Consider the following 25,145-nt stretch of genomic DNA (forward strand, 5'->3'; position numbering starts at 1 on the left):
ACAGGTCCCCTTTAAACTCCTCCTGACAGTGGGGGTACTCAAGACCTCCCTTTTAGTGGGGGTCCCTGTGACCAGACATTTATAATCTATATTGCGGGACAAGCCATTTCTCGACAAATAATGAGCATCCCGTGTGTAGGTGCAATTTGCTTTACTTCCTGAAGGTGGTGCTACTCCACTATCTTCTCTCCATGAGCGCATAGTGGAATGTAATCTATTGTTCTCTGGTATCAGCCCCATTAGAAGCTTTGTGGCCTGCTGACTTTGGAGGGCTGTAAACTGTGCTGCTTGGCTGAAAAGCTCATTCAGGCCCCGTCTGTCCACAGTTCTCAGCCAATCAGCATGCCCGAGACTGCGTTTAACCCCTTGTTGGCATCGCCTAGCTTTCCCTTGCTTTGATCCATGTAGATTAATTGCATATAAATGTAGAATTTTTCTTCCTGTGATGTCGCTGGGTGGCTGCCACCGCCCACCTCGTTCTCTACTCCCGGCCTCACATCTATTATTCACCGATTCATAGAGCGGGTCTGGATCTCCTGCCAGTGTGTGCGCCAGGCAGCGGGTATCCAGCCAGGAGCCCCATGTGCAGCATTAATGCAGGAAGGGGCGAGAGTCACAGAGCAGCTGAGGACAGGACACGGGCGGCCGGAATGTACAATGAGCCGGGCGAGAGCAGCGTGACACTACAATCTGCTCCATCAGATGTGCCACCGTGCCAACCATGACTGCCCACAGCTCTGGGTGCCAGGTTTCCAAATGTTGAGGCAGGTAAATGAGGGAAAGGAAATTCTCCATGGGTTTAGAAATTGCATTGATTTCGGGGGCAAAGCACTTGCTGTACCCCATAGGTACAGGTGGTCTTCGTGCAGTGTTTGTCACTAGCCGCCCTACAGAAAATAAGTGAACGGTGGTATGCAACACTAAACCATATGCAAGCAATACTTTTTTGAGTTCCCAGTTTGGCACCCACCTCGTCTGACTTGTTTCCTGCAATACCAGAAATAGCCTATGGACAATGGTGGCGCTGTTGGTTATGGATACAGTGTAACGCCACTAAGCTCCGTATTTCCACAGTTTTGACCACCTAGAGCCAGATATTCCCACCAATGACTGAGATCGGAATACCCCTTTAACTTCCATTACTTTTCTCATGGACAGAGGATCGCTTGTTACGCAGCAGCCCCCAGTGGTGTGTGGTGACCTCCCCTGGGATATATCTGTCATCCACGCCTCCTCCTGCACCCACCACCACCACCGACTATACCCTCCCTGAGGCTCGTGAAATGAGAGTAAAGCTGAGCCGACAGAAATTTAACCCGGTCACATTAGCTGTGACGCTGAGAATGTGGCCCCAGCGAGTCGCCAGCTGTAGAGCCGTCACTGTCACAGAGACCAGCGCCACCCGGGCCCCGTCCACCAGTTCCGTCCAGCCGCGGTGTATGAACCTCGAATTATCCCCAGGTAATGGATCTGTAGCTGCAGCTATTGTGTGGGGGAGCAGGAGACCATTCTGGGTCGTGTCCAAGGGTAAAGCTGGCGACCGTCAGCCCCAAGTGCAGTGGTGCAAACGGAGTGTGGGGAGGACGGGGGGTCACATTATATCCTGGAAAGTGCTGGAACTTTCTAACAGCCTCTGAGCTGCAATTTCAAGATCTCTACATGCTGTCAGTGAATGGGAATATTCTTGTTTGTACTATTGTACGGCCTGCTGCTACAGGCTGCTATTATATCATCTACATCACTGGTACTATTGTACGGACCCTGGGGCTGCTATTATATTATCTACATCACTGGTACTATTGTACGGACCCTGGGGCTGCTATTATATCATCTACATCACTGGTACTATCGTACGGACCCTGGGGCTGCTATCATATGGTCTATATCACTGGTACTATTGTACGGACCCTGGGGCTGCTATTATATCGTCTGTATCACTGGTACTATTGTACAGACCCTGGGGCTGCTATTATATCATCTACATCACTGGTACTACTGTACGGACCCTGGGGCTGCTATTATATCGTCTGTATCACTGGTACTATTGTACGGACCCTGGGGCTGCTATTATATCATCTACATCACTGGTACTACCGTACGGACCCTGGGGCTGCTATTATATCATCTACATCACTGGTACTATTGTACGGACCCTGGGGCTGCTATTATATCATCTACATCACTGGTACTATTGTACGGACCCTGGGGCAGCTATTATATCATCTACATCACTGATACTATTGTACGGACCCTGGGGCTGCCATTATATAATCTACATCACTGATACTATTGTACGGACCCTGGGGCTGCCATTATATAATCTACATCACTGGTACTATTGTACGGACCCTGGGGCTGCTATTATATCATCTACATCACTGGTACTATCGTACGGACCCTGGGGCTGCCATTATATAATCTACATCACTGGTACTATTGTACGGACCCTGGGGCTGCTATTATATCATCTACATCACTGGTACTATTGTACGGACCCTGGGGCTGCTATTATATGGTCTATATCACTGGTACTATTGTACGGACCCTGGGGCTGCTATTATATGGTCTGTATCACATGTGCTATTGTACTGGCCCCACAACTGATATTATATGAGAGGTACTGCTGTATTGACCCTATGACCAACATGACCATGATCAGTGGCACTAATATGAGTCCTATACCTGACATTATATCTGCTCTATTCTCTATGACCGATATTACATGGCTGCTGATGATATATGGTCACTGACACTATTGTATGGGCTTTATAGCTGTTATTCTATGGTCGCTGGTACTATTGTAGGGGCTGTATTGCTGTATGATCACTGACTGCCATTATGTGGCCCCATCCTACATTAAAGTACCAGCAATCCTGAGCTTCCCTGCATGCGCCAAGCCCTATACAGGAGTCAAAAGGTCAGGTGGCAATGAAATGTCTGGCGCTCTTATTACTTGAAGTTATGATAATGTGTGGCCTGCCACCCCCCCCCCCCGTATTATCTCCGGCCTCCCCGCTCCATGTTGTATAACCTCCGGCCTTCTGGTGTATAACCTCCTGCCCCTGGCCTCCTGGTGTATAACCTCCGGCCTCCCGCCCCCTGGAGTATAGCCTCCGGCCCCCCGCCCCCTGATGTATAACCTCTGGCCTCCTGATGTATAACCTCTGGCCTCCTGGTGTATAACCTCTGGCCTCCTGGTGTATAACCTCTGGCCTCCTGATGTATAGCCTCCTGCCCCCTGGTGTATAACCTCTGGCCTCCTGATGTATAACCTCTGGCCTCCTGGTGTATAACCTCTGGCCTCCTGGTGTATAACCTCTGGCCTCCTGATGTATAGCCTCCTGCCCCCTGGTGTATAACCTCTGGCCTCCTGATGTATAGCCTCCTGCCCCCTGGTGTATAACCTCTGGCCTCCTGGTGTATAACCTCCGGCCTCCCGCCCCCTGCTGTCTAACCTCTGGCCCCCTGGTGTATAACCTCTGGCCTCCTGATGTATAGCCTCCTGCCCCCTGGTGTATAACCTCCGGCCTCCCGCCCCCTGCTGTCTAACCTCTGGCCTCCTGATGTATAGCCTCCTGCCCCCTGGTGTATAACCTCTGGCCTCCTGGTGTATAACCTCCGGCCTCCCGCCCCCTGATGTATAACCCCTGGCCCCCTGGTGTATAACCTCTGGCCTCCTGATGTATAGCCTCCTGCCCCCTGGTGTATAACCTCTGGCCTCCTGATGTATAGCCTCCTGCCCCCTGGTGTATAACCTCTGGCCTCCTGGTGTATAACCTCCGGCCTCCCGCCCCCTGATGTATAACTCCTGGCCCCCTGGTGTATAACCTCTGGCCTCCTGATGTATAGCCTCCTGCCCCCTGGTGTATAACCTCTGGCCTCCTGATGTATAGCCTCCTGCCCCCTGGTGTATAACCTCTGGCCTCCTGGTGTATAACCTCCGGCCTCCTGGTGTATAACCTCCGGCCTCCCGCCCCCTGCTGTCTAACCTCTGGCCTCCTGATGTATAGCCTCCTGCCCCCTGGTGTATAACCTCTGGCCTCCTGGTGTATAACCTTCGGCCTCCCGCCCCCTGATGTATAGCCTCCTGCCCCCTGGTGTATAACCTCTGGCCCCCTGATGTATAGCCTCCTGCCCCCTGGTGTATAACCTCTGGCCTCCTGGTGTATAACCTCTGGCCCCCCGCCCCCTGGTGTATAACCTCTTGCCTCCTGGTGTATAACCTCCGGCCCCACGCCCCCGGTGTATAACCTCTGGCCCCCTGATGTATAGCCTCCTGCCCCCTGGTGTATAACCTCTGGCCTCCTGGTGTATAACCTCTGGCCCCCCGGTGTATAACCTCTGGCCTCCTGGTGTATAACCTCTGGCCTCCTGATGTATAGCCTCCTGCCCCCTGGTGTATAACCTCTGGCCTCCTGATGTATAGCCTCCTGCCCCCTGGTGTATAACCTCTGGCCTCCTGATGTATAGTCTCCTGCCCCCTGGTGTATAACCTCTGGCCTCCTGATGTATAGTCTCCTGCCCCCTGGTGTATAACCTCTGGCCCCCCGCCCCCTGGTGTATAACCTCTTGCCTCCTGGTGTGTAACCTCCGGCCCCACGCCCCCTGGTGTATAACCTCTGGCCTCCTGATGTATAGTCTCCTGCCCCCTGGTGTATAACCTCTGGCTTCCTAGTGTATAACCTCTGGCCCCCCGCCCCCTGGTGTATAACCTCTTGCCTCCTGGTGTATAACCTCTGGCTCCCCGCCCCCTGGTGTATAACCTCTGGCCTCCCGCCCCCTGGTGTATAACCTCCGACCCCCCACCCCCTGATGTATAACCTCTGGCCTCCTTATGTATAGCCTCCTGCCCCCCCCCCGCCACCTGGTGTATACCCTCTGGCCTCCAGGTGTATAACCTCCGGCCCCCCGCCATGCTGTCTACCTTTACTACCATGTCACACAAAGGCCAGTGGTGCAGAGCTCCCTGATACCAGCGCGGTCCTGTAATAGGAGCCACCGGGGTAACAAGTCCGTCCATGACATTTCTTCCTCCTGGATCTTCCCCCATCACCTGTGAGTGATATTACTAAGAAGTGGAAGGAACTGCAGCAACTCAGCTGCGAAGTGGAGACCCCGTAACGTTACAGAGCGGGGGGGCCAAGTGCTGAGGAGCAGAAAAGTCCCCACCGCTCTGCTGACCCCATAACTGCAGAGTCCAGACCTCCTCAGGTATTAACACTGCGCCCCCGCCGGGAGCTTCATAGCCGAGCAGCTGCCTGGAGCCGTACATCACCAAGCACAATGCCGAGCGTCGGATGGAGTGGTGTAAAGCCGCCACCAATGGACTCTGGAGGAGACGTGTTCTGTACAGTGACGGATCGCACTTCTCTATCTGATGGAGGAGTCTGGGTTTGGTGATTCCAGGAGGACGTTCCCCCCTGACTGCATTGTGCCCCCTGTGCAGATGGTGGAGGAGGATAATGCTATAGGCTGTTATCAGGGGGCGGCCGCGGACCCTCAGCTCCAGTGATGGGAAATCTTCATCTTCAGCACAAGACATTGTGGACAATTGTAGCTTCAGCTTTGTGGGAGCAGTTTGGGGTTCGCCCCCATCTGTTCCCCATGACTGTGCCCAGTGCACAAGATCCATACAGACATAGAGGGGGGAGAACATGAGCGGCCGCAGGGGACAGGACCCATCCTATAATGGAGATTGTGAGCCTGGACCCCCAACATCAGGGTCTGACCTCATAAATAATCTTCTGCGTGTAGGGGCAAAAATCCCCACAGAGGCCTCCAAAATCTGGTAAACATCCCTCCCAGAAGAGAGAAGCCGCGATATCTGCAGAGGAGAGACCGTGTACCGAGCTGTGGATCCGGTCATCACTTTGACTCCTTGTCGCCGTCATGGCTCCGCTGTGTGCAGGGTCCTGAGGGTCGTGCACCCCCATCATGCGCACAGTAAGGCCATGTCCTCATCATGCGCACAGAGGTCTCCAGGGTCCCGTCCTCCTCCTTCTCCCCGGATCCTCCTCCCGGTTATGTGGCTGCCGTGGTCCCCGCCGCTCCCTGGACTCTGCCGCTGATGCTCCCGGCGCCGCCTCCCGCCGAGGAGGAAGGTAATCATCGGGGGATAACGCACAAGGACCGCGCAGCCCACGGCCCACACCCACGGCACACCCCACGCCACGTGGGCATCTGCTCAGTCAGCTCATTACGTGGCTGGTAAATAACTGCGGTGCTCAATGATGCCCGAACACCGAGCCACATCCACCGCCCCCGACCACTGCCATCAGGCCGCCGGCAGTAGAGATGGACCTCTGTCCCGGCACTGACAAATCAGTAATCACAAAGATCCCCAATACCCTCCTGTGCACACCATGAGAACAGAGGAGCCTTAGCACAGGGCCACTGGATAGGCTGTGCCCAGCCTGGCAGAGAGGAGCTGCCCCTGTGCCCACAGCCTGGCAGAGAGGAGCCGCCCCTGTGCCCGCAGCCTGACAGAGAGGAGCCACCCCTGTACCCACAGCCTAGCAGAGAGGAGCCGCTCCTGTACCCACAGCCTGGCAGAGAGGAGCCGCAGCTGTGCCCACAGCCTGGCAGAGAGGAGCCGCCCCTGTGCCCACAGCCCGGCAGAGAGGAGCCGCCCCTGTGCCCAGCCTGGCAGAGAGGAGCCGCCCCTGTACCCACAGCCTGGCTGAGAGGAGCCGCCCCTGTACCCACAGCCTGGCAGAGAGGAGCCGCTCCTGTACCCACAGCCTGGCAGAGAGGAGCCGCAGCTGTGCCCACAGCCCGGCAGAGAGGAGCCGCCCCTGTGCCCAGCCCGGCAGAGAGGAGCCGCCCCTGCGCCCGCAGCCTGGCAGAGAGGAGCCGCCCCTGCGCCCGCAGCCTGGCAGAGAGGAGCTGCCTGTGCCATGGAGGACTCGGTGTCAGAGGGCATCAGAGCTGGAAATCCTGGCACAGTAATGGAGTAAGTGAGACTTATTGGTGCCCATCCAATGATTGGGCAGAGTGGGAGCTCTGCACAGTCTTGAGAGAAACCCCTGGTGCCCCCCGCCTCCTCCCCGCCACACCCCAATAACGTCCACACCTCCTAACATCTCTATTCACTTCATCGCTCTTTTCAGGATCTCTGCTTGCTGTCATTCATGTTCACTTGTCTAAGTTCAGACAGGACACAGATTTCGGTGCAGATTTCAGGCAAAAATCCCATGAAATTTATTTCCCATGAATGAGATTTCCGCTCCTCCGATCACACGCAGCAGAAACTCCCCCCCCGGAATGAGGCCGATCCCGGGGGATCCACTGATCTCGGAGGGATTTCTACTACTGATCTTGTAGCCAAATATCTGTTTTGTATATTGTGATTCCAAGACATAAATCGCTGCGGATTCTCCCCGGATACAGGCACTGACCTGACACTTCCACAGCTGAAGCTTTGCTACAGTTGTATCCAGTCTTTACAATCTTCTATGAGCACAAAGCTCTGTCTCTCTGTCCTGATGGTTTGTTACAATGTGTCAGTGCAGGAGATCCCATACCAGATTGTTTCCCTCTCATTCCACTGGATATAACAGTAATAAACCCTAATTTGGGAGAAGTTTTTTAACGTTTGTAAACGAGTTTTCATTCCCTGACAGCAAGCTGAGATCTTACAGGTGTTGAGCAGGTAAAGCCCCCGTACACATCAGAGCGTATGCAATCATGGCAGATGTACGTGTAATATCCCTTCCGATCCTTATGGGGCCGGTAATTCATTGTGCTCCATTGCCTGCAGGTTCTTCATGTGGAGGGTCTGGGCCGGTCGGAGGACACCGCAGGGCACCGGCTTTTAGACAGGTGCTGATGTATTTATATCGTCTGAGGTCATCTTGGAAGACTCTTGGGAACTGGATACTGACTTGATCTGAGGCACTAGTGTGGGGGCTTCTGGTGTCAGCAGAGGAGTGGGACGGATGATGCTGGTTGGGTCTATTGGGTTTTGATGGGCACCCTCTAATTGCTCTTACCCTTTACTGGTTGGCAAGAAGGGTGAAGCGCCAGCTTTTTACACCACTCACCCCCTGATTTCTTCCCAAATGCTTAAATAATTATAAATATATACAAGTTTCTACCCACTCATAATGAAACTATAATAATAAATAATAATAATAATAAAGTTATATTGCTCTCCATCATCACCTGGTGGTCATAACCAGTACTGCAGTAAAAAAAAAAATCGTCAAAGTTCATGTCATTGATTTTTTTTTTTTTATCACCAAAGTAAATAAAAACCATTATCTCTGCAGAGTGACAGGTCACCATGAAGGGTGAGGAGACCCGGCAGAGGAGGAAGGAGGGTCGTGCCAGGAATGGAGAGCGCTCCAAACACAGAGCAAAGAACAAAAGTAAGCAGAATGAGAACCGAGGCGTCCCTAGGGAGATCGTGGAAGAAGAGGTGCCACTCATTCCAGAAAAGCGCCCACCGCCAGAGAAGAAGGCTCCTATGCCCAGACCGGGAGATGAGTCTTCTATCTCCATCGCCCTGCAGGTGTTATTCCCATACCTGCTGGCAGGGCTCGGCATGGTGATGGCGGGCATGGTGCTGGATATCGTGCAGGTAGGAGAAACATCAGTGGATCACTATTATTCATTTCTTGGGAAAGCTTTGAATGTCATCTTCGTCTGCTTTTGTGTCTTTTATTGGCAATTTTGCCAGTTCTATAGATTTTGCTGTATTTCTATGGGCTGTGCCAGCTGCCAGAGGCATTGACAAAGGCTCGTGGGTCCTGGTGCTGAAGTGCAGCGTGCCCGCCCCCCCCAAAACCCCTCCCCGCCCCTGCCACCTACAACACATCCACAATCTCACCCTGTATACTTGACGTGTAAATCCTAGGAGGAATCGTGCAAAATGTCTCCTCCAGGACTATCCCAGATCCCAAAATTAATTCACAACAGACCCCAAAATAAATTTGAACGTTAGAGCAGATGCCAAAATAAATTCAGACCCTTATCTTGAGACCCCAGAATAGGACCAGATTCCAGACCATTCCATAAAATAAATTCTGACCCGTAAATTGATATTTTAGAACAGATCAGTCCGTAAAATTAATCCAGGCCTCTAAATTAGTACTCTGCATCCCAAAATTGAGACCACAGACCCTCAAGATCGATCCAAACCCCAGATAATACCCTAAAATAAATTCAGACCCCTAAATTGAGACACCAGACCATACCGTAAAATACAATGTGCGTTTTATTAATACTTCAGACCCTTAAATGAATTTTGATCTCAGACCAGACCCTAAATGTATTCAGCCCTCAGACCAGACCCCAAATATATTCAGACCTCAGACCAGACCCCAAATATATTCAGCCCTCAGACCAGACCCCAAATATATTCAGACCTCAGACCAGACCCCAAGTGTATTCAGACCTCAGACCAGACCCCAAATGTATTCAGACCTGATCCCAAATGTATTCAGACCTCAGACCTGATCGCAAATGTATTCAGACCTTAGACCTGATCCCAAATGTATTCAGACCTCAGACCAGACCCCAAATGTATTTAGACCTGATCCCAAATGTATTCAGACCTCAGACCAGATCCCAAATGTATTCAGACCAGATCCCAAACGTATTCAGACCTCAGACCAGATCCCAAATGTATTCAGACCAGATCCCAAACGTATTCAGACCTCAGACCAGACCCCAAATGTATTCAGCCCTCAGACCAGACCCCAAATGTATTCAGCTCTCAGACCAGACCCAAAATATATTCAGACCTCAAACCAAACCCCAAATATATTCAGACCTCAGACCAGATCCCAAATGTATTCAAACCTCAGACCAGATCCCAAATGTATTCAGACCTCAAGACAGATCCCAAATGTATTCAGACCTCAGACCAGATCCCAAATGTATTCAGACCTCAGACCAGATCCCAAATGTATTCAGACCTCAAACCAGATCCCAAATGTATTCAGACCTCAGACCAGATCCCAAATGTATTCAGACCTCAGACCAGACCCCAAGTGTATTCAGACCTGATCCCAAATGTATTAAGACCTCAGACCTGATCCCAAATATATTAAGACCTCAGACCTGATCCCAAATTTATTCAGACCTCAGACCAGACCCCAAATATATTCAGACCTGATCCCAAATATATTAAGACCTCAGACCTGATCCCAAATATATTAAGACCTCAGACCTGATCCCAAATTTATTCAGACCTCAGACCAGACCCCAAATATATTCAGACCTCAGACTTGATCCCAAATATATTCAGACCTCAAACTTGATCCCAAATGTATTCAGACCTCAGACCAGACCCCAAATACATTCAGACCTCTACATTTTCGGGTTCTCTTCAGCGTCTATAATTGCCATCTGCAGTGCCCCCAGTGTTTGCCCTCACAGCTGCCCCAGTTCCAGGTTGAAATCCCAATCCAGACCCAGTCGGGGGATGAACCCAGGAAATTCTCAGGCCTCTGTATTTCCCGATAAGACATGGGGGTGTGAATACTTTGTAGCAGTCTTGCAGGGTATAGGATTGAGGAGCGGATGAGGGTTGATGTGATTTGAGCCCCGGCTCACATGAATTTTATGTCTGGTCTCCGTTAATTCTGTTTGGCACTGTGAACGGGTCACCTTGCCCTCTGGTATCAGATAAGGACTCAGCGGACAGCGTGTGCTCATGCCACTGACTTGTCAGCTTAGCGAGGCCGACACATGGCGGGATATACTGGAAAACAAGTGTAAGGAGGCAAGAAATAACTGACCCCACTATACAGACACGTGGAGAGAATGAAGGGTCGAAATCCATTTACAAACCTGGAGCCAGTAAAGGAAAAGTAAATGTCAACTGATGTAAGAATGAGGCGCGTGACCACTTCTATTTCTATGTGGCTAGCTATTCCCAGCCCCTGGCTACTACATTAGGGACCACTTACAGGGTGCAATGAAAGCGTCAGCTCACCTGAGCCACAATGCCGGTCACATTAGCTTCAGTGGACAAAGCAATGGAGGATTCAGAAATTGCAAACTTGTAAATTGTTCACCTGCTATACTACTCCATGATAGCGGTCTGCAAGTAGTGTGTAGTCACCTCTGCTGAGTCACCGTGCTGCACTCACTACTCAGCGAGCGTCCAGACTCCAGCCCCGAATAATGTCACAGTCACCGAGTGCTAGAGGTGATTGCAGAGCGAAGACTGGCTGTCCTCAGAATGTAATCACCGAAAATAATGGAAGTTTTTATTGATGAAGTCATTGAGAACATTCATTACATGACTTATCCTGTATTATACTCCAGAGCTGCACTCACTATTCTGCTGGTGCAGTCACTGTGTATATACATTACATTACTGATCCTGTACTGATCCTGAGTTACATCCTGTATTATACTCCAGAGCTGCGCTCACTATTCTGCTGGTGCAGTCACTGTGTACATACATTACATTACTGATCCTGAGTTACCTCCTGTATTATACTCCAGAGCTGCACTCACTATTCTGCTGGTGCAGTCACTGTGTACATACATTACATTACTGATCCTGTACTGATCCTGAGTTACATCCTGTATTATACTCCAGAGCTTCACTCACTATTCTGGGGGGCAGTATTATAGTAGCTATATTCTTGTACATAGGGGGCAGTATTATAGTAGTTATATTCTTGTACATAGGAGCAGTATTATAATAGTTATATTCTTGTAGATAGGGGGCAGTATTATAGTAGTTATATTCTTGTACATAGGGGCAGTATTATAGTAGTTATATTCTTGTACATAGGAGCAGTATTATAGTAGTTATATTCTTGTACATAGAAGCGGTAATATAGTAGTTATATTCTTGTACATAGAAGCAGTATTATAGTAGTTATATTCTTGTACATAGGAGCAGTATTATAGTAGTTATATTCTTGTACATTAGGGGCAGTATTATAGTAGTTATATTCTTGTATACAGGCGGCAGTATTATTATTATTTATTATTATAGTGCCATTTATTCCATGGCGCTTTACATGTGAAAAGGGATATACATAGCAAAAACACTTACAATGATCTTAACAAAACGAGTCAGCGACTGGTACAGGAGGAGCGAGGACCCTGCCCGCGAGGGCTCACAATCTACAGGGGATGGGTGAGGATACAGTAGGTGAGGGTAGAGCTGGTCGTGCAGCGGTATGGTGGAGCGGTGGTTACTGCAGGTTGTTGGCTTGTCGGAAGAGGTAGGTCTTCAGGTTCCTTTTGAAGGTTTCCACGGTCGGCGAGAGTCTGATGTGTTGGGGTAGAGAGTTCCAGAGTAGGGGGGACACACGGGAGAAATCTTGTATGCGATTAGGGGGAAGAGGAGATAAGAGGGGAGTAGAGAAGGAGATCTTGTGAGGATCGGAGGTTGCGTGCAGGTAAGTACCGGGAGACTAGGTCACAGATGTAAGGAGGAGACAGGTTGTGAATGGCTTTGTATGCCATGGTTAGGGTTTTGAACTGGAGTCTCTGGGCAATAGGGAGCCAGTGAAGGGATTGACAGAGGGGAGAGGCCGGGGAATATTAGAGGGACAGGTGGATTAGTCAGGCAGCAGAGTTTAGGATAGATTGGAGGGGTGCGAGAGTGTTAGAGGGGAGGCCACAGAGCAGGAGGTTGCCGTAGTCGAGGCGGGAGATGATGAGGGCATGCACTAGTGTTTTTGCAGAGTCTTTGCTGAGGAATGTGCGGATCCGGGAGATATTTTTGAGTTGGAGTCGGCAGGAGGTGGAAAGGGCTTGGATATGTGGTTTGAAGGAGAGATTAGTGTCCAGGGTTACCCCAAGGCAGAGAGCTTGCGGGACTGGGGAGAGTGACCATTGACGTTGATGGATAGGTCAGATGGGGGGGGATGAATGAGAAGGTGGAAAGATGATGAATTCTGTTTTATCCATGTTAAGTTTTAGAAATCTAGCAGAGAAGAAGGATGAGATAGCGGACAGACATTGTGGGATTTTGGTTAGTAGGGAGGAGATATCGGGTCCAGAGAGGTAGATCTGTGTGTCATCAGCATAGAGGTGATACTGAAAGCCGTGAGACTCTATGAGCTGTCCCAGGCCGAAGGTGTAGATGGAGAAGAGCAGAGGTCCTAGAACTGAACCTTGAGAGACACCGACAGATAGGGGGCGAGATGAGGAGGTGGTGTGTGAGTGGGAGACACTGAATGTCCGGTCTGTTAGGTATGAGGAGATCCAGGATAGGGCCAAGTCTGTGATGCCGAGAGATGAGAGAGTTTGTAGTAAGAGGGAATGGTCCACTGTGTCGAAGGCAGATGACAGGTCTAGAAGGAGGAGGAGGAAGTAGTGTCGCTTGGATTTGACGGTTAGTAGGTTGTTGGTGACTTTATTCAGGGCAGTTTCAGTGGAGTGATGCGGTCGGAAGCCAGATTGTAAGCGTTCAAAGAGGGAGCAGGAGGAGAGGTGGGAGGACAGTTGAAAGTGGACATGTTGTTCCCGTAGTTTTGAGGCATAGGGGAGAAGTGATATAGGGCAATAGCTAGTCAGAGAGGATGGGTCAAGGGAGAGCTTTTTGACGATGGGTGTGATTGAGGCGTGTTTGAAACATGAGGTGAAGACGCCGGTTGTTAGTGACAGGATGAGGAGGTGGGTTAGGGTTGGGATGAAGACTGTGGTTAGGTTAGGGATGAGGTGGGACGGGATTGGGTTAAGTTTGCAGGCGGTGAGTTGTGATTTGGAGAGTAAAGAGGAGACTTGATCTTCTGTAATGGTGGAGAAGTGGGGTTTGGAGGAGGAAGGTTGAGTATATATGAGGAGGTTCTGTGGGAACTGTAGGCTAAAGGTTTGTCTGATGTTGTCAATCTTTTGCTTGAAGAATGAGGCAAACTCTTCAGCTGAAATGAGAGGAGAGGGAGGAGGCGCTGGGGGGCAGTGGAGAGAATTGAAAGTGTTGAATAGCTGTTTAGGGTTGTGAGACAGGTAGGATATGAGAGATGAGAAGTAGGTTTGTTTTGCTGCTGTGAGTGTGGACTTGAAAATAGTGAGGGATTGTTTGAATGCGATGAAGTGCTCGATGGAGTGTGACTTTTTCCATCTCCGCTCAGCAACCCTGGAGGCCCGTCGCAGTTCTTTAGTGAGGTTGGTGTGCCAGGGTTGCCTATTGAATGTGCCAGCTTTGGTATGTGTGAGAGGGGCGACTGAGTCTAGAGCTGCAGCTGTTGTGGTGTTATATAAAGCAGCAGCAGCATCCGCATTGTGTAAGGAATTTATGTCTGTAAGAAGGAGGAGGGATTCAGAGAGTGAGTGTAGGTCAAGGTGTATTATGATAGTTATATTCTTGTACATAGGGGACAGTATTATAGTAGTTATATTCTTGTACATAGGGGACAGTATTATAGTAGTTATATTCTTGTACATAGGGAGCAGTATTATAGTAGTTATATTCCTGTACAAAGGGGTAGTATTATAGTAGTTATATTCTTGTACATAGGGGCAGTATTATAGTGGTTATATTATTGTACAAAGGAGCAGTATTATAGTAGTTATATTCTTGTACATAGGGTCAGTATTATAGTAGTTATATTCTTGTACATAGGGGCAGTATTATAGTAGTTATATTCTTGTACATAGGGGGTAGTATTATAGTAGTTATATTTTTATACATATGTGACAGTATTACAGTAGTTATATTCTTGTACATAGCAGTATTATAGTAGTTATATTCTTGTACATAGGGGGCAGTATTATAGTAGTTATATTCTTGTACATAGGAGCAGTATTATAGTAGTTATATTCTTGTACATAGGGGGCAGTATTATAGTAGTTATATTCTTGTACATAGGAGCAGTATTATAGTAGTTATATTCTTGTACATAGGGGTCAGTATTATAGTAGTTATATTCTTGTACATAGGGGCAGTATTATAGTAGTTATATTCTTGTACATAGGGGGCAGTATTATTGTAGTTATATTCTTGTACATAGGGGGCTGTATTATAGTAGTTATATTCCTGTACAAGGGGTGTGTGTGGGGGCAGTATTATTATTTTTTTTCTGTTAACTTTTTTGTTCCTTAAAGCAACATTCCAGTGTATTTTTACACTTGTTTTATCGTTTTTAGTGTCAGTGTATTAGTATCAGGTTTGCTCTGTGTTCTTTTTTATGAACCTGCTCCAATATATTTAATCTCAGTTCTACCTTAGAGAAAGTTTCACATCCAGGATCTTTATCTCGGTTCTCATAAACTAGTGAAAGAGCGATGACGGATTATAGGAGTCTCTGGCTGTTGATTGGCTGCTCCTAAGGAACACAGTCCGCAAATACCTCTCGGAAACTTTTCCCATTACCCCCCGATGTTTCCAATCCAGCACAGGAGAGAGTGAGTTACTAATTTTCTTCACTATTTTGCATTCTTAGAAAAAGTTTCTTTTTCTCTGTAGCTGAAGGAGAAAACTACGCTGACATCCCACTGATAGACAGGAGGCGTGGAGCAAGATGATCGCTACGTGACGGAATCTTGGATCTTGTGTTGGAGAGATAGGCAGCCTATGTATAGATCAGGCCCACTGCACATGTACATTATCAGTGATAACCACACGGTTCATTGTTAAAACTATCATTGCCCCAGGACCTGTCATGCTTCCGGCTATTCAGTCAAGATTTTCTTTTTTTTTCCTTTTTTAACTTTTTTGAAATTTGTAGTTCAAGCCCGCAGGAGAATCTTCAGTCTTCATTTTTGACTGTCAGTGACTAATATCTTTTTGTCTAGAGGAAATTCTAAGACTTTTTACTTGCAAATTCAAAAATTTTATTTTTTGTTCTCTACTGGACTCCTCTACAAGACGTCCCGACACATTGCCAAGACCGGACCATGCAGATCGTCCAAGATAAACTCACGGACTCTACTCTTCTGTGACTCGAGTAATTTCTAGACGAAGTATGGGTTAAGATAAATTCTATACGCCAGGCTCCAACAAACCTAAACTTTTTTGAAAACTTTTTGCTAAACTTTTTGAATTCTTTCCCTTTCGATCTAAGTCCATGGATGCAAGTTTTTCCCATCTCTCTGGAAGATCTTGGAGTCTCCTCAATTCTCCACATTTTTTGATAACGCTGCCGCAAAGCAAGGAAATGGTGGTCACTCATTTGGAATTGGAGTTCTGCTACCACAGGAAGAAGTTGAGGGGATTTAGATGCAAGTTGTCACGGTCACCACATGGGTTTATTCCTGAGACGGTTTTCTCCATTGCCGCCCAAGTGCTGTTGCCCTTCCTGATGTCTGGGCTGGCCATGGTGGCCGCTGGCATACTGATGGATATCTTCCAAGTGCGTATTGCCTAATGATCTACATTGATATTTTTGAAGCTTCCTTTGTATAACTTGTTGCTCCAGATAGCAGCCAGGTCTGTGACTGATTAACTTTTCTTTATAGCATCATGTAAAGATCCTGGATAGGCCAAATTACCCCAACAAGGCGAGTCTCTACTTTATAGCGTGCAGTATATAGTTATTGCCTTCTGTTTGCACATTGCGGTATCCCAGGATTAGTTTACGATTTATATAAGCATGGATTGGGGTCTGTCTTAGTTTAATGAGTCAGTGACTTTTCATATGAGCTCATGCTCTCCCACTTGTCTAGTGCATAATTAGGCTTCCAATTGGACGTTCAGGGTTAGGAAAGCTGGATTACGACCTTGATGGCGCGGCTGTCTTAAGAATCTGTTCATATTACGGTTATGGTTTCTGTTATGAATGGAGAACAAAGGGCAGTGTCGGATCCATGCTCAATGGCCACCAGTGACACCTGTCAGACCCCGTTGAGTTATAATTGGGTCCGTCTGGGGTTCTGTGAAGGTCAGACCCCTGGTGATCATACATTAATCATCTGTCCTATAGAGAGGTGATAAATGTTGTTTATGGGACAGCCCCCCAAACATATTCTTGGACTTGACCGACCCCTTTCTAAGCCAGTGAGGTCCATTAAGCGACCTTTGATGTTTGTTCTGTGACAGATCCATCACATCACCAGCTGTTTTGCCCCTAAAAAGCTGAGGCCGCAATGCAGAAGAAAGTGAAGAAGAAAGTTTTCTGAAGTGATATGTTTGCAATTAATTACAATTATTCGATTTTATGCCAAGTTCATATCTCAATCACGATGATCAGAATTAGGAAGGATCCATTACAGGGTAGATAATGGTTGTGTGTGACGCATGGAAGGAAAGATAATTCTTGTCTGTATGGACTGTGCTCGGCGTCTTCTACTCGTCAGGAAATATATAGTAACTGGAATGATGAGTCTCATAGTGAAGAAGTAGAAGTTCATAGTTATGGCCGGTGGGTCTCTCCCATTTTGCGTCACGAAGGTCGGGGCGGATCGCTCAGCTGGTCTTTATGCAACACGTAGGTGAACGCATTTTAATTTGGGGCATATGGTTAATGTGTTCTACTGTTGCCGATCTACAGCGTCAAATTTCTTTATGACTTGGATCAATTGTGGCAACTTGAGTGGTGTAAATGTTTTTAAAAAGTTCCCTGAGCACAAGGGGCAAAATCGTCCTTGGTGGGAGCTGGATAAAGAAGCCATATTACTCTTCTATGACCGTACTAGCCTCATAGTTTTACCTCCTCTCTTCCAGCATTGGGTTGTCTTCCGGACCATCACCGAGGTCTTCATTCTTGTACCAGCATTGGTGGGTCTCAAGGGCAACTTAGAGATGACTCTGGCCTCTCGGCTCTCCACCGCTGTAAGTCTTTGCATTAGTCCCACAATGGCGTCTTTCCAGCTGATGTCTCCAATCCTCACTCGCCTTTTCCTGTTCACAGTCAAATACTGGACAGTTGGACGACCCCAATGAGCGTTGGAAGATGGCCGTCAGCAATCTGGCTTTAATTCAGGTTCATCTATTCACCTTCATGGGTTAAATGTTCTGGTAACTATAGTCACCTAAAGGTGTTGTCTAAAGAGTAAATGCTAAGGATGGGTTATAAAGAAGTAAAAGAAAAAAAATCACCTCATTGATCCCAGCGGGCTGGAGTTTGAGCGCTGCCTGTGCCATGCTGCCTGTGCCATGCTGCCTGTGGCATGCTGCCTGTGTCATGTTGCCTGTGCCATGATGCCTGTGGCATGCTGCCTGTGCCATGATGCCTATGCCATGCTGCCTGTGTCATGCTGCCTGTGTCATGCTGCCTGTGCCATGATGCATGTGGCATGCTGCCTGTGTCATGTTGCCTGTGCCATGATGCCTGTGCCATGCTGCCTGTGCCATGATGCCTGTGCCATGATGCCTATGCCATGCTGCCTGTGGCATGCTGCCTGTGCCATGCGGCCTGTGCCATGATGCCTGTGCCATGCTGCCTGTGGCATGCTCCCTGCCCCATGATGCCTGTGTCATGCTGCCTGTGCCATGATGTCTGTGCCTTGATGTCTGTGCCATGCTGCCTGTGCCATGCTGCCTGTGCCCATGCTGCCTGTGTCATGCTTCCTGTGCCATGCTGCCTGTGGCATGCTCCTTGCGCCATGCTGCCTGTGGCATGCTCCCTGTGTCATGATGCCTGTGCCATGCTGCCTGTGCTATGCTGCCTGTGCCATGGTGCCTGTGCCATGCTGCCTGTGCCATGATGTCTGTGTCATGCTGCCTGTGCCATGATGTCTGTGCCATGCTGCCTGTGTCATGCTGCCTGTGCAATGATGCCTGTGCCATGATGCCTATGCTATACTGCCTGTGTCATGCTGCCTGTGCCATGATGCCTGTGCCATGCTGCCTGTGCCATGATGCCTGTGTCATGCTGCCTGTGTCATGCTGCCTGTGCCATGCTGCCTGTGGCATGCTCCCTGCGCCATGATGCCTGTGGCATGCTCCCTGTGCCATGCTGCCTGTGCCATGGTGCCTGTGCCATGCTGCCTGTGCCATGATGCCTGTGGCATGCTCCCTGTGCCATGATGCCTGTGCCATGATGCCTGTGCCATTATGCCTGTGCCATGCTGCCTGTGGCATGCTCCCTGTGCCTTGATGCCTGTGCCATGGTGCCTGTGCCATGCTGCCTGTGCCATGATGCCTGTGGCATGCTCCCTGTGCCATGATGCCTGTGCCATGGTGCCTGTGCCATGATGCCTGTGGCATGCTCCCTGTGCCATAATGCCTGTGCCATGATGCCTGTGCCATGCTGCCTGTGGCATGCTCCCTGTGCCTTGATGCCTGTGCCATGGTGCCTGTGCCATGCTGCCTGTGGCATGCTCCCTGTGCCATGATGCCTGTGCCATGGTGCCTGTGCCATGATGCCTGTGCCATGGTGCCTGTGCCATGATGCTTGTGCCATGCTGCCTGTGCCATGCTGCCTTCTTCTGCACAGAGTAGACTCATGCCTCTCCTGGGCCTGACACCTGCGTCACTCTGACATCCTGGATAGAGAACCTGGATTGTTCTCATGTAACAGTAAAGTTAGAGGTTGATTTCAGGTGTCAGCTGATGTAACCCCTTTAAGGGTATGTTCTCAAGTGTAGTGACGGGATCCACCATTAGCATGAATATTGGCTACAGTTAGGGCAGGGATCACATGATCCATGATTCCCTCCTTTATTTCCTCCGAGATAAGGGGTGCCAGGTTTTTGGGCAGCTGCTCATCCACTTCTTCCATATCAACTATTGAGCTGAATTAACCTGCTTGTACGAGAGCCAGCGTAAAGGGGCGTTATCGGCAAAAATGTTTTTTGCTTATTTTAAAGATCTAAGGCATCCCAGCGTAGAAAAAGAGAATGCCTGGAGCCTCCTATCACAAACCTGTAGTGCGCCACCACATGGGACCATGGAGAAGTAATAGCTGCGTGTACAAGGCCTCATACAATCTGATTTTATTCCAGGTTCAGGCCACAGTGGTTGGTTTATTGGCGGCTGTTGCCGCTGTTATCTTGGGCGCACTGTCTAAAGGTTATGTAGAACTGGACCAGGCCGCCGTCCTCTGTGCCAGCAGCGTGACCACAGCATTCATCGCTGCTCTGTCTTTGGGTAAGACCCGTGATCTCATCCGTCACGATCACCGTTGGCTCCATGTCTCTTATAAGTTCGCTTTGCCCTTTTGTCTTTTTAGGTCTGGTAATGGTTGGGGTCATCATCGCATCTCGGAAGCTGGGAATTAACCCTGACAACGTAGCTACTCCCATCGCGGCCAGCCTGGGGGACCTGATCACTCTGTCACTGCTCGCAGGGATCAGCAGCACCTTGTTCAGCTACATAGGTAGGAGACATCAGGTAGACGAGGACATTGAGCTGGGCTCGGGTGTGCTGACTAACCCTCAGGTCTTTTGTGCCCCAACTAGACGTCCAGTACCTCTCTCCACTGATCTGTGTCGTGTTCATCATCCTGATCCCACTATGGGTGGCCATTGCCAAACAGAGTCCGCCCATTGCTGAAGTTTTAAAGTCCGGTTGGCAACCGGTTATTGTGGCCATGTCTATTAGCAGGTAATGGAAACTGGTGGAGGCGTCTTCAGCGTCATCCTGCAGAATCACACCAGGATTCTGCAGGCGTGGGACGTCCCTAGTTGGGGACCACCCTCTAGTAATTAAGCCAAGACCCTCTCCCATCTTCATCCTAAGGATCCCAAGTAGCCATTGAAAACTGCAGTCACAACAGCCGATATCAGTTTATTGAGGGGCTCACAGCACCAGGACCCCCTTCTCCCTGATTAGCTGTTGGTAGGGGAATACTCAGTGTGTCCCCTTTAAATGTGGTGGAGGAGGGGTATATATGTATGTAATTATTGGAAGGGCATAAATAAACTATAGTTAATATATGTTATTAATACAACTCATATAAATAACCGGAATTATATTTAATTATAGGAATTTGCTAAGTTGGAATATATATAATATATTTATATTTTGGCTATATTAATCGGGGGCAGTTCCTAGACGGGCGGGGCCAGGTTTTCTTTATTTCTCATTTTTTCTTCCCGCTTTCTAGTATCGGTGGACTTATCTTAGACAAGACAGTAACGGACCCAAAATTCGAGGGCATGGCGGTTTTCACACCTGTTATTAATGGTATATGGAGAATGTTTTTGCCTTTTTATTTCATTTTTGCTTCTCATTTTACATTGTTATTTACCTTTTATTTTTCTTTGTAATCCCTAGGAGTCGCGGGAAATCTCGTGGCCATTCAGGCAAGTCGGATCTCCACGTTCCTTCATTTCTGGAGTATGCCTGGCGTCTTACCGTATAAAATGAGACAGCACTGGCCCAATCCTTGCACGACGTTCTTCTCCTCAGGTATGAAGCTGGCGACTACCTGCCCAGGGGAGAACTGTGCTCAGAGTAGTTGTCACTTCCCTTACCCCGTTCCTCTCGAGGGATCACGCAGCAGGGGGCGATAGTGAGCAGTGAAGGGAATACGAAATCTGTTCTTCATCCTGAGTCATGATGGGGTATTGCATTTGCATTGTTTTAGAAAATTCTACTCTGCAGTCTCGGGCCAGTGATCATTTTCCTCTTTGCTTTTTGCAGGTGTTAATTCCAAATCAGCCAGAGTGTTATTCCTGCTGGTGGTGCCGGGACACCTCGTCTTCCTGTACACCATCCACCTGCTGCAGGGAGGGCACACGTCACTCACTGCACTGTTCATCACCTTCTACCTGGTGGCAGCGCTCCTACAGGTAATGGCGGAACTATACAGGGAGGCAGGCCATAGTTCATGGGAAATTTTCAGATTTAAATTGTGCACAATTAGCTGGTAATTATAATATGTGCACGCCATACAACGATCTGCCATAACATTAAAAGCGAATAACACTAACTATGTGGTGACAATGGCGCCTGTCAGAGGTGGGAGATATCAGGCTGCAAGTGCAGTTCTTGAAGTTCATGTGTTGGAAGCAGAAAAAATTGGCAAGAGTAAGCGACGGTGACATGGGGCAAAGTGGGATTGTGGGGTGTTCCTGGTATACTGCAGGTTTTGTGGAGTGTTCTCGGTATACGTCCGGGTCTTATGGGGTGTTCTTGGTACATTGCGGTCTGGTGGGGTGTTCTTGGTAGATGGCAGGTCTCTTGAGGTGTTCTCGATTTACAGGAGTGTCTCTTGGGATGGTCTTGGTATATGGCAGCCTCGTGGGGTGTTCTTGGTACATGGCAGGTCTTGTGGGGTGTTCTTGGTACATGGCGGGTCTGGAGGGGTGTTCTTGGTACATGGCAGGTCTTGTGGGGTGTTCTTGGTACATGGCGGGTCTGGAGGGGTGTTCTTGGTACATGGCAGGTCTTGTGGGGTGTTCTTGGTAGTTGGTTGGTCTCGTGGGGTGTTCTTGGTACATGGCAGGTCTTGTGGGGTGTTCTTGGTACATTGCGGGTCTCGTGGGGTGTTCTTGGTAGATGGCTTGTTTCGTGGGGTGTTCTCGATTTACGGGAGTGTCTCTTGGGATGGTCTTGGTACATGGCAGGTCTTGTGGGGTGTTCTTGGTACATGGCGGGTCTCGTGGGGTGTTCTTGGTAGATGGAGGGTCTCGTGGGGTGTTCTCGATTTACTGGAGTGTCTCTTGGGATGGTCTTGGTATATGGCGGTATCGTGGGGTGTTCTTGGTACATGGCAGGTCTTGTGGGGTGTTCTTTGTACAGGGCAGGTCTTATGGGGTGTTCTTGGTAGATGGCGGGTCTCGTGGGGTGTTCTCGATTTACGGGAGTGTCTCTTGGGATGGTCTTGGTATATGGTGGTATCGTGGGGTGTTCTTGGTACATGGCAGGTCTTGTGGGATGTTCTTGGTACATGGCAGGTCTTGTGGGATGTTCTTGGTACATGGCAGGTCTTGTGGTGTGTTCTTGGTACATGGCAGGTTTCGTGGGGTGTTCTTGGTACATGGCAGGTCTTGTGGGGTGTTCTTGGTACATGGCGGGTCTCGTGGGGTGTTCTTGGTACATGGCAGGTCTTGTGGGATGTTCTTGGTACATGGCAGGTCTTGTGGTGTGTTCTTGGTACATGGCCGGTTTCTTGCGGTGTTCTTGGTACATGGCAGGTCTTGTGGGGTGTTCTTGGTACATGGCGGGTCTCGTGGGGTGTTCTTGGTACATGGCAGGTCTCGTGGGGTGTTCTTGTTACATGGAAGGTCTTGTGGGGTTTTCTTGGTACATGGCGAGTCTTGTGGGGTGTTCTCGACATACGGGTGTGTCCCGTGGTGTGTTCTCGGTAGACAGCAGGTCTTGCGGTATGTTCTCAGTATATAGTGAGTCTCCTTCTTTATAGGGTGGGTCTCGTGGGATGTTCTCGGTATGCGGGTGGGTCTCATAGGGTGCTCCACAAGTCTCGCTGTGTACTGGGAGTCAGAGGTTTTGATGGGCCAGCATGATGGCGAATTACCGATTATTAGGAAGGTGGTTTAAATGCTATGGCTGATCGGTGTATATTTGCATGATGTATTATGGAGGGAAACCAGGTTGTTTTCATGGATTTGAAGGAAAAACAACATGTTAACGATGGGGCCCGTATACTGAAACCTTGGACCCCTCTTCTGTATAAGACTATCACATGGGTTTGAAGCAAAGGGAAGTTCTAAGCAAAGGGAAGATACGGGTCCATGACTGAACCCAGGAATATGGTTCTCTACTGTCCATTGTTACCCTGTAGATTGTTCACTTCTGGTTTCATGTAAATAAAATTGTTTCACAGGGGAAAATTTAGCAAAACTGTGTTGCCCATAGCAACCAATCACAATGCAGCTTTCATTTTATCACACCTCGTTACAAAATGAAAGCTGACCTCTGATTGGTTGCTCCAGACAACAGTTGAGAACTGAGGCCTAGTGTGTTTTGCTTTCAGTTCTTCGACATTCTCAAGACCTCTGCTTCCAGTCAGTGAATGGAGGCTTGAAAGGTAAAAAACCTGAATAAACATCTTTTCTATTATAGGTTTGTGTCCTGTTATACGTCGCCGACCTCATTGTTCGCTTCATGTGGAGACGAGCCCTGGACCCAGACAACTTTTCCATCCCGTACCTCACCGCCCTCGGCGACCTGCTGGGCACCGGATTCCTGGCCGTCTGTTTCCGGTTCGTCTGGCTCCTTTCTGCCGCAGAGTCGGAGCTGGGAGACTGACTGGACTAATAGCAAATTATTTTTTGATGTTTTTTTTTTTTCCCCCTTTTTTTCTTTTGCTACGAAACTTACACTTGAAAGGAACAATAGAAGAATTTGTGTTTTCTACCAGCGACGAAACCGAACGGACTATTTATCTTGTGATATTCATCACCAGAGACAGAAATCTCAGCCGAAATCGCGAATTTATAGGAAAAATATTAAATTCTTTACATTTATAAAGAAATCTGATGCCATTTACAATAAAAACAATTGCCCTGAGCGGCTTCATGTGTGCGGGGGCGAGAAATCCGGGGCCTTAGGGATTAAATGATAGTTACCCTGTTACATAAACCATTCAGGAGATCTGACACTGCGGGAAGTTCATGCGTCATCCCCCATACTACCAGGATCAACCCCAAAACAGTCAGCAACTTCTCTTGTCATACCACTTTGCATAAACCCACCCTTTGTGTCAAATTAGCATAACTACATCCCCTTCTGTTATATTTGCATAAGTACCGCCCCTGAGGTTCCCGCTTGTCAGACAGCCCCAATTATTGGGACAGGGACCAACTGTGCTCCAAAGTCCCATCACTTATTTGGCCGACAACCATCTCTGGCCCCATAGACATGCACGCTCGCTCTCTCTGAGCACGCATGTGTTTTCAATAGGAATAAACCGCTGCCAGACATCTATGGCAGCCACTTTTCTTCTCAGACGATAGAAGGATCCTGCATGTAACTCAGCATTTCCGACCCTTCTCTCCCTGACATCAGTTGGGGAACATTTCAGTGGTCCGATCCCACCAAAATGAACAGGTTCTGACAACTTTAATGTGTGTGGGCGGCCTGATTGTCCTGAGGTATAATTTCAATAGGAACACGAGATTTGGTATTTTTTTTAGCAATTTTATTAAGCAATTTTTAAACAAAGACGGACAGAGAATAGGATCCTGCGATCAAAAATATAAAGGGTCATTCTATATACAGATTTTCATACAATCTCCAGTAAATATACAGTTTTTGGGTCATTTTGATCCATACTAGTTTAATCTGTTCCTCGGAAAGCTGAGTGACCAGAATGGCCTCCGTTACTGCCTCCACAACAGTCATGGATGGCAGATCCGTGGCCTCCGTTACTGCCTCC

General features: G+C 48.8%; 1 protein-coding gene across 4 annotated transcripts; it reads left to right on the top strand.

Annotated features, from left to right (window-relative positions):
- Positions 1-1,239: 1,239 nt before the first annotated feature.
- LOC141157542 (solute carrier family 41 member 1-like) lies at positions 1,240-24,277 on the top strand. 4 transcript variants are annotated; one of them, XM_073644952.1, is made up of 11 exons: positions 1,240-1,461; positions 8,271-8,581; positions 17,582-17,689; positions 17,769-17,840; positions 19,804-19,948; positions 20,031-20,177; positions 20,260-20,404; positions 20,907-20,986; positions 21,077-21,211; positions 21,446-21,594; positions 23,831-24,277. In XM_073644952.1, the coding sequence occupies exons 2-11, from the start codon at positions 8,285-8,287 to the stop codon at positions 24,014-24,016; spliced, it is 1,464 nt and encodes a 487-aa protein (XP_073501053.1). In that variant the 5' UTR covers positions 1,240-1,461; positions 8,271-8,284; the 3' UTR covers positions 24,017-24,277. The 4 variants fall into 4 exon arrangements, with proteins under 4 accessions (XP_073501053.1, XP_073501055.1, XP_073501054.1 ...); XM_073644954.1 differs by lacking the exon at positions 1,240-1,461 and adding an exon at positions 5,813-6,101; XM_073644953.1 differs by lacking the exon at positions 1,240-1,461 and adding an exon at positions 6,116-6,952.
- Positions 24,278-25,145: the final 868 nt, after the last annotated feature.

Source organism: Phyllobates terribilis, unplaced genomic scaffold, assembly GCF_046119375.1.
Source record: "Phyllobates terribilis strain yellow unplaced genomic scaffold, ASM4611937v1 Scaffold_8__6_contigs__length_399053987, whole genome shotgun sequence".
Taxonomy (NCBI): Eukaryota; Metazoa; Chordata; class Amphibia; order Anura; family Dendrobatidae; genus Phyllobates; species Phyllobates terribilis.

Excerpts from the sequence above, each read along its gene's own strand:
- LOC141157542 (XM_073644952.1), top strand. The coding sequence starts at position 8,285 with ATGAAGGGTGAGGAGACCCGGCAGAGGAGGAAGGAGGGTCGTGCCAGG. Across the intron at positions 17,690-17,768 it reads CCTCTCGGCTCTCCACCGCT|TCAAATACTGGACAGTTGGA; the intron begins GTAAGTCTTTGC and ends TCCTGTTCACAG. Across the intron at positions 21,595-23,830 it reads TGGTGGCAGCGCTCCTACAG|GTTTGTGTCCTGTTATACGT; the intron begins GTAATGGCGGAA and ends TTTCTATTATAG.